Below are 10152 nucleotides of genomic sequence, written 5' to 3' on the forward strand. Positions count from 1 at the left end.
TAAGATAGAACAGCAGATTTGCAAACTTACAATTAGGTACATTCAACTTTGGTGCTCAATCAAAATAGTTTTTTGAATTATGAAAAAAAATATTCAATAGGTGTGGAGTAGCCAAAAAAACAGAATAGTATATATATCTATGGATATGATAATATGTGAAAAGTGACTTAAATCTATCAGAAACTACAAAAGGTTTATCAGTTCTACACTTCCAATGTGCTAAAAGACACAACAAACTCACTTATAGCTGATAGAAGAAAATGCAGACCTAGGTAGGGAGCTAGCTTCTCCCTCTGCCTGCTGCTCCCCCTGCTTGTGCTCTCTGACAAATAAATAAACAAAGTCTTGAAAAAAAAAAACCCTACATTCTACAAACATACCAATGATACAAATGAGGTAATATGACAAAAAAGTGAAAAAATATATTTAAGATTACTTCTTTAGTATATGGAGTTCATGGCAGTTGCTGTGCTATCTAGCTGCATGAATAAATAATGACTATAAGATATTAAATACTAAAATATATTATTATATAAATTATAATCAATGTTATATATGAATTATTATCATTGTTATATCAATGTTATACTAATATATATATAAATTTAAATTTATATGCATATGAATGTGTATATAATTGTATGTTTTGTTAATACAAAAGGAGGCCAAAATGTGTCAACTGACTTCTTTTTTTTTTTTTTTTTTTTTAGCATTTATTTGTCAGAGAAAGAGGGAGTGCACAAGCAGGGGGAGTGGCAGACAGAGGGAGAAGCAGGCTCCCGGCTGAACAAGGAATCTAATACAGGGACACAGGACTCCATCCCAGGACCCCAGCATCATGACCTGACCCGAAGGCAGATGCTTAACCAACTGAGCCACCCAGGCACCCCACTGTCAGTTTATTTCTCACAGAAGCAAAAAATCCACACAAATCTCTTTCTTCCTGTACTTTTTCACTCTGCATGTTCCCTATTCTCATTGAATGTTCTCTTCTTTCTCTAACTATTCTCCTCTTCATTTTGCCTGATCTTGCACCCAAAGATGGCAGGCAGAGAATCCTAGAGGCCCAAGATTCTACAGTGGCTGTTTGCAAGGGGGGGAGGAGGCTACAGTAACTGCCACACTGGATACACTTAAGTGAGAAGGAAAAAGGAAAAGTATCCCGAATGCCACCAATGCCTCTTACCTATAAAAGGACAGTATGGCAGCATGCCCGTGTGGTCCCAAGGGCCAGAGGTAACAAATTATGGGCAAAAGAATTGCAACCAAATGCTGGAAAAGGAAAGGCCTGCAATCAGCTGTATCCTCCAGCTCTCTGCTGTTTGCTTCTAACTGGCAGAATTCATTTTGGGAAGTGTCAGGCACCGAAAAGAAGACCATTGCTGCTGGAAGTTGACCGGAAGTAACATCCACAAGTGTAATAATGCAAGGTCAAGGCTTGTCCCAGAAACAATGCCTGTGATGAAGGAGAGAAGAGAGATCTAAGTCCAATCTGGCCCTGGCCAGCCTGGTCCAAGAAAGCCAGAATCCAAGGAGAAGAAACTGAAAGAGAAGAGCCTGCACCAACCACATCATTCCCTACAAGGTGCACTCAACAAACTTCAGCCTATTCTTTAATCAAGTTACCAAAAGAGCTTTTTAATCCCTTTTTTGCTCCTTAAAAGCTGCAGTAAGTTCACTAATCAGATCAATTAATATTATTTGAGAACACCTGTAATTGTTCAACCTAGATGTGCCTTTCCTTTGTCTCTAAAGATGTTAATTAACTGGGTAATTATAAATGTAAAACACACAAAATAAAATATACATAGAATATAAATAACTATTTGATGGTTATATTAATGAACATCTCTAAGAAACATTGAGATGATTTCCTGAACATAAGAGCCTGGGGAAAGTGGGGCTATCACACCTGTCTTACGGGTTAGGTACCACTTAGGTGTTGTCTTAACTCTCCTACCACCCCTTCTACCCAATCCCGTCTTGCTACTGGGAATCTGACCTCCCCATTGGCTCCCTCAGACCTTTAAACTGCCTACTTTGTGACATCATTCTCCCACCAAACCTACCACCACCTGGTAGAATCTTGGGGTTTCCATGGGGTTGTCTGTAAATAAATTTGGATCATCGCAAGTGACCAGTGACCAGTGACCAGTGACCAGTAACCAGTCACCTTCATACTGGACACATGCGCTCTTTGGCTTCAGCCGCTCCGACATCCTCCAGGATCGGCTCCTCATCTCTTGTTTCTTCAGTGGATATTTCTTCTTCTTCTCTGACCATGTCTGGTAAGGAAAGAAACTTTTTAAAGTTTTTCATTGGATTTTTTTTTTGTCTCTAAATTTAGTTGTAGGTTCAAAGTAACGTGGAATAATGGGGGAAAGAAAGTACTGAACTAAAAATCTGAAGAACTCATTTCAGTTTTGACTTTGGCATTTACTAGCTGTGTGACTTTGGACGAGTCATTGAATTACAAAATGTTTTTTCCTCATCTGTTATGTTAGGATGTTAGATTGGTTGTTCTCTCTGGCCCCTTTCTTTTCTAATTGTGAGTCTTAAAGGGCACCCATGGAGAAAATGAAATCAGAGACTTCTTGAGAGTGTTTCAACAGACAGAGAGGAAACCTAGGTTATGTAGGAACCTAACTGTTTACCAAGAAGTCTCATCTGAAATGTTCCCTCCACTAATATTTCAACTGTCGTATTTTAAATTTAGTGCTGTTCAGAAAGTTAGAGTCACATGATCTGAAGTTTTCTACCTAGCGTGGGCAAAAAGGGAAAACGGAAAGAGGAGGGAGAAGAGTGGGCTCTAGGGAGGCACGTCTTCGAAGGTAAGGAAGTTCAGGATTGTTTCCCTCAGCCCAGGCCAACAGGAACCAAGGGGGAGGAGAAAATATGAGAATGAAGGGGAAGCAGGGCACCTGGGTGGCTCATTCAGTTGAGCGGTTGAGCAGTTGAGCATCTGCCTTGGCCTCGGCCATGATCTCCCGAGATGGAGCCCTGCATCAGGCTCCCTGCACATTCAGTGGGAAGTCTGCTTCTTTCTCTCTCTCCCTCTATCTCCAGAATAAAAAAATAAATCTTAAAAAAAAAAAGAATGAAAGGGAAGAGCACAGAGGAGCTCTTAAGGAAAAAAAGAGGTAGTTTAGGATGGAATGTTGGAGAGAACCAAAGATTTTAAATTAAAGCGGAAAGCATAAACTGAAATCTGCTTTGAGCAGAGCCAAACTAAACTGACTTTAGCAAGCACTTCCACTGATAGACTAGGCAAGAAAGGATGGCCAGAATAGGGGATTACTAGGAAAAGTAGCTTATGGAAAAGTCATACTCAGTAGTCTGGATTTTGTTCATTCCTCCCTGAACACAGATGACACTTAACAGTTTAAAATGTAAAGCATTTTAGAAATATAATTTAGAAAGGATGTTTCCTATCAACAAGCAACTAATAAAAGTGGCTATCTAAGGGGGCTGAAAGAAAAAGAATTTTCGGTTTTATTTCATTTTGATTTTTAATCAAAAGTGGCTATCTAAGGAGGCTGAAAGAAACAGAATTTTCGGTTTTATTTCATTTTGATTTTTAAGCTTTGTAGATGTTTTGTCTATTAAAAATCAGACTAAGTTTGTTGAAAAATTGGCATCTCCTAGATTGAATCATAAGGCTGCTTTTCATCTCTACAGTTATTTTCTTCCCAACACAGAGGGCACACATCTGTTTTTAGATCTTAGTGAGCAATCTAACAAGAAAAGAAAAAGAAAAAGAAAGTCAAGCCCCACATCTCTAATTCCACATTTATCTAAAACAGTTTTGTAGAGTTCTCTGGTTTTCCTACATTAAAATTTTTTAAATTTGAGTTTAGTGATGATGGCTTGTTTAGGCTTTGAGGGTGACATTTTCCTAGATTTTGAAGATGATTAAAATATATTTTTGGATGAGTATAAAAACTTAATGATGCTTTTTAAGTGTTTCTTTTTAATTTTTATTGACATATAATGTATTATTAGCTCCAGGGGTACAGGTTAAGTGTTCTTTTTTGTTATATGATTATATTGAAATATATATTTCTCTTTTTATTGTTTTCTTCTGATTTTATTTAATTTTTTAACTTAAATTCATTTAATTAACAGAGAGTATATTATTAGTTTCAGAGGTAGAATACAGTTGAAATATGTATTTCTACTAGACCTAGTACCTGTTACTTGCTGAGTAATATTCAGAAAAAAATGTGAATGAACACAATAATGGAATTCCTTTACAGTTATTATTTCCCTCTCTGCTCTGTACCAGATTTTATTGAAATATTTGTAAAAATTGTGGCTACATTTACATTCACATTCATGGCATTTGCTGCTTGTAAGGCAATTTTTACTGATCTATCTTCTCTGTATGCATTGGCTAGGAACTCATTCAAAATCACTTTCTGTTGTGGGTTGTGTTCTGGCAAAACAGGGTAGCAATATTCACTTCCACTATAATGCATGCCTGAAACAGAACTTCATTTATTAGTGAACTTATTATGCTCACTACATCACCCAGTTTTCGGTAATATCTATATATTCTTAGTCTGTAATACATGTTTTTCATGATTTGTCTGTCTTTCCAGAACATATTATATCTTCCTTCACAGAAATATAAAAAGTGTAATGTACCACTTTCATTCACATTCATGCAAGAATTATTTCCATTATTATTATTATTATTATAACCACTTTATAGATAAGTAATTTGAAGCTCAGAGAGAGTTTTAATAACTTTTTTCTTTCAAAAAGCACTTCCTGAGAAACGTACTCTCAGGTAGTCATTTTGAGGTAGAATCAAAAACCAGGTTTTAAAGGGTAAAAATGACCCTTCTTCCTTTTAAAAAAAGATTTTATTTTCAAGTGGTCTCTATAACCACCGTGGGGATCAAACTCACAACCCTGAGATCAAGAGTCATACCCTTCTGACTGAGCCCACCAGGCACACCAAGAGGGATGCTTTATATTTACCAGCTGGACTGAGCTGTACGTGAACTCTGGCTAACAGCATGAGAAGTGCACAAGCCCAATGAGACACTGAAGTTACAATGGTCATAGCTGTACTGTTCTCTAATGTGGGGAGAAAAGGTCTATATGTGTTCATTTCTCCTGGTTTCTGGCGGTATGGGGCTCGGGGCAGAATCCTGGCAAGAAGTCAGGATCCTTAGGCTCTGTAGCCTGGTAATGAGACCTAAAGTCGGGGGAGACCTCAAACAAGTCGAAGTGACCTCTCTGAGCCTCAGCTTTGTCCCTCAGAGAATGAGAACAGGAGACCAGAGGCTCTCCGAGCCGTCGGGAGTGCTGAAACGCTTCATTCTGGGAAGTGGAATGTGAGTGGCTGTGGGGGCAGGTCCCCCGCAAAGCTAGGGCAGGGAGAAGGCTGCTTTTTGCCTGCAGAACTATGCGTGAAGCACACTGCCTGGGTCTGCTGCATGCGGGGGCCCTGGCTGGGAGCCCGGGCGGTGACTAGACAAGAGAACAGAACCACCATCCTCCATGGTTTGCCTTTTGATATCTCAGCAAGGGTTGGTATCAGAGGCTTCCTGGTAGCAAAAACTTTTAAGATAATGCTGTTCCTCAAGCATAGAATTGATCCATCCCCCTGATTTTTCATCACCTTCTTGTTCCCTACAGAAAATTTCCCAAATCGATCTTTACTGGGACCTCCAAACTCTCTGCAGCTCTCCCTCCCCGTGGTAACAAATGCAGCTTCCCTGACAGGAAACGTCTGCAACTTCTCCCGGGTCTCTGCTCCGGCAGTCAGTTCGGCATGGCTGCTGCCATCAGTTTCTGGTGCCTCCTTCCAGCCACTCATGGGGAGTGCCTACCTTTACCAACATTCCAGCACAACTGTGTTGTCTGGGGTTACTGGCCAGAGCCAGCTGTCCACGGCAGCTGCTTCCTATCCCGGTGTTTTTGAGTGGGATGTCACAGGAAGTACCGAAAAGAAGTCCTCTTCACTCAGAGACTTGACTGTCACTGTCATTGACCAGGACGCAGCTGTGTCTTCCATGTCTCTGGCAGCTTCGTATGATAAAACTTCAGAGGCCAGTAGCATGGTCTCTCTGTACCCATCGCTTTCTGCCAGCCTTGTTCAGGGAACACCATCTCAGATGCCAAATCAAGGACATGGCCTAGCACTTCCCTACCAGGAAGGCAGGCAGGTATATTACTATAATCAAGGCACACTGGGACCTCTACTTTCTGGAGAATTTGGCCCCTGCTTGCAGTCCTATGGCTCAGTGTCCTATGCGGGGAGTAGGGCCTCTGTCCCTCAGCCGGAAATGGTAATGGTCCTCAAGGAGGTTCAGCCCGCAAACGTCCTACCACCAGCTTCCACCTCTGGAATTTACTACTCTGTGTCTGCTCAGCCCATCACAGAAACAAGTTTTCAAGGTGAGTAGAGGCAGCGAGAGGGAGAGAAACAAGGTCAGCGTTCAATAAAAGGGTGAAACCTGCAGCTGAGAGCTAGCGAGTCCACAGATTGGCAGAACTTAAGTCCTGAGACAGAAATAACCACGACCCTCACTCAGTGTTCTCCACCTTCAGGCTCTGTTTCAGAAGCCTGCATGGAGTGGCACACTGTGACGGCCAGCTAAGCCGCAGGTGCAGGGATCCCAAGAGCATAGTGAGGGCTGCCACACATATCACTGCCCTAGCCAATCAGCCTCCCCATACTGTCCCATGGTAATGAGTTCCCTTCCTTGAGCTATTGCTTCAGTGTCTTTGGAAAGTGTCTTGGAACTCTTGTTAGGATGGAGCCCATTTTTTCTTTCTTTCTTTCTTTCTTTTTCTTTTTCCTTAGCCAACTTTTCCTCACTTCCTTAATTCACAACAGGATTTGAGATCTCACCTTCCGAGATCCTGTCCAGAGCAAGCAGGCTAAGAATTTACCCTTGCTTGTGTATTTTATCAGGAAGAGCTCCATTCCCTCTCCCAGTTCACAGTGTGAAGCATTCTTATTCTCTAGGGAAAGGGGAGAAACTTGAAGTGACTCTATATGAGAAGGCTAGGCTTTGTTGAAATTTTAATAATATAAAAACCACTTTAAGTATTTGACTTATAACAACCCTATAAAATACAAAGAAAACCAAGAACCAGTGACACCAAATGATCACCTGTAAGAACTAGAAGTCACCTCCTGTATCTCCTAGCACACCCTGCTGTCCTTGATCCTTAAGAAAGGCTGGTAGAACTGCCCTGCCCATTGCTGGAAGGTGCATAATTCCTGTGTTAGTGTCTAGGGGGAGCATCTCACTTACCAGGGAATGACTTTTTCCTTGATTCCTTTGTAGTGATGGAGACTACCCTGGGGATGGAGGCTTCCCTGGGATTACAACCTCCGAGTCAGACATATTGTCTGCCACAAACTCCAGAATTCCCCAAGTCCTGCAGTAGCAGAAATATCCAGATCCTTGAAAGTAACCCACCTCCTGAGCTTGGAGACATCTCAATGATAGCTCCAGTCCAGAGTTCCAAAAATGTCCTGGCATTGCCTCCAGCTCCAAGCCAGGAACAAACAGAGAATAAGAATTTGGATGATATTAAAACCAAGCTTTCAAAGCCTCTGGATGTCTATCAAATCCCAATAGAAAACCAAGATCCTCCCCTACTTCCTTTAGAAATTCCTGATATTCACCAGCTCCTGGCCTGCATCGATCCCCTGGGCCAGGAGGAGAAGCCTGTTTCTGAAAACACCAATCTGGGAAAAAATGCCCTGGGTCTTGAAGACCAAGTGACCCTTGAAAATGGGATCGAATCTAGTAGCGGTTTTGCAGACATTGCTACACTGGTGGAGGACATTCATCTTCCCCAGTTCTTTAATTCCTTGAAAGACCTTGATGATGCCAAAGGTCCCAAGGTGATGAAAGCCAAAGATACCAGAGTCAACAAGTCAAAACAGGTGCAAGAGAAGTCAAGTGCCATAAAGGCTCCCTCTGATCACGTCAGGAAGAACAAACACAAAGCCACCGAGCCGATCAACGATGCTCCCAAGACCAAAATCCAGGCGAAGAACCCAGAGTGCCTGTTAGGGGAAGAAGTGATTATTTGCAATGTTGCAGACGGTGACAGGGCTCCTGTGAACAGGGCCAAGCATCCTAACAGCAAGTCTCAGAAAGCAGCATCCAGCAGGACCAGCAAAACGAAGAGCCATGGGCAGGAAAAGACCAAAAGGACCAGAGAAAATAATCCCAAGAAAGCAGAGGAGAGTAAGCAGTCTGGAAACAAAGTCAAGGCAGAAGAGAAGCCAACCATTCCCAAGGGGAAGCGGAAGAAAAATCAACCCGAGCTTAGCCAAGAGAGCTTTAAGAAGCCTCGAAGTTGCCTAGGCATGCACATGTTGGAGTCTGTGCAGGTTTTTCATGCTCTGGGGAAGAAGAGTGATAAGAAAACCGGGCTGCCTTCCTCCCGGGCCCTGGTAAGCTCCGGCAACTCAAAAAATGCCCAGCGACCACCAGCTATCAAACCATGGCTTGATACACCACGTGAGGGCAAAGGTCCTGAGAAAAAACCAGTCAAAGTCCAGAAACTAGACAGAGGTGCTGACAGTGAGTGTCCATCTCCATCCCTGTATGAGCTTCCACCACCTGGGAAGGTCAAGTTGGTGCCTTTGCCTTTTCCAACCTATGAGAAGCCTCAAGCTCGACCTGTTCCTCGGAGGCCACAGTCTCTGGCGTCACATCGGTCTGCCATGCCTTACCCTGCCCGGCCTGGTTCTACTAGCTCAGCTCGGCCTGTTGTAGTCAATTCATCCCGGCCGACTCCCGCCTCCTTGACAGGTCCTGCCAGACCAGCTCGGCCAATTTCAACTAATCCCACCCGCCCAGGCTTGACCAACCCGACCCGGCCTAGTGTCCCGCAGTCTGCTGCCTCGAGGCCTGCACCCTACAAAACATCATCATGCACTTCTCTCCAGCGGGACCCTGTCGCCATTGCTGTGACCAAGCCCAAGTCGCCACCCAAAGCTCAAAGCCAATTTCTACTCCAAGACTTCAGCCATCAACCAATTCCGTGGAGGAAACCCAATGTTCCTGGGCCAGTCATGTCAAAACCCATCACAAAAGAACAGAGGCCAGAGAGGGAGGCCATGAAGAGGAAGGCTCAGCAAGAGCGTGAGAATGCTGCCAAATACACCTCTTTGGGGAAAGTGCAATATTTCATCGAGAGGGAAAAGGAGATGGATATTTCTCGATACTATGGCTATGCAATATAAGAGATGCTAAGATTGTTTGTACCACTCTGGGTACCCACTGTTCATGCATATATAGATAGATAGGTATAAGAGATGCTAAATTGTTTGTACCACTCTGGGTACCCACTGTTCATGCATATATAGATAGATTGGTATAAGAGATGCTAAATTGTTTGTACCACTCTGGGTACCCGCTGTTCATACATATATAGATAGATAGGTATAAGAGATGCTAAATTGTTTGTACCACTCTGGGTACCCGCTGTTCATGCATATATAGATAGATAGGTATAAGAGATGCTAAATTGTTTGTACCACTCTGGGTACCCTCTGTTCATGCATATATAGATAGATAGGTATAAGAGATGCTAAATTGTTTGTACCACTCTGGGTACCCGCTGTTCATACATATATAGATAGATAGGTATAAGAGATGCTAAATTGTTTGTACCACTCTGGGTACCCGCTGTTCATACATATATAGATAGATAGGTATAAGAGATGCTAAATTGTTTGTACCACTCTGGGTACCCGCTGTTCATACATATATAGATAGATAGGTATAAGAGATGCTAAATTGTTTGTACCACTCTGGGTACCCGCTGTTCATACATATATAGATAGATAGGTATAAGAGATGCTAAATTGTTTGTACCACTCTGGGTACCCACTGTTCATGCCTATATAGATAGATAGGTATAAGTTTCTCTATTTATTTGCATATATTTTAAGACAATAAAACATCATAAATAGAATTAGTAGATTAGAAATAAAGAAGCCTTTTGAGTTCTGAGATGCTGTTAACTGTGGTCTTTCTTTGGTGTGGGTGGGGATCAAAGGCTGCATGAGAAAGAATGGGAAGTTGGATGGGAGAACAGAGAAAAAGGTAAGAAGAAAATTAGAAGAAGGAACTTGATCTAGGCCTAGGAAGGCCAAAGGGGGAG

General features: G+C 42.3%; 1 protein-coding gene across 1 annotated transcript; it reads left to right on the top strand.

Annotated features, from left to right (window-relative positions):
• The first annotated feature begins 2188 nt into the window (after nucleotides 1-2188).
• Nucleotides 2189-9229, top strand: C8H2orf78 (chromosome 8 C2orf78 homolog). The gene is made up of 3 exons (XM_044262472.1): nucleotides 2189-2288; nucleotides 5650-6411; nucleotides 7311-9229. Exons 1-3 carry the CDS (start codon nucleotides 2189-2191, stop codon nucleotides 9227-9229), a joined length of 2781 nt encoding a protein of 926 aa, XP_044118407.1.
• Nucleotides 9230-10152: the final 923 nt, after the last annotated feature.

The sequence above is a fragment of the Neovison vison genome, chromosome 8 (assembly GCF_020171115.1).
Source record: "Neovison vison isolate M4711 chromosome 8, ASM_NN_V1, whole genome shotgun sequence".
NCBI lineage: Eukaryota > Metazoa > Chordata > Mammalia > Carnivora > Mustelidae > Neogale > Neogale vison.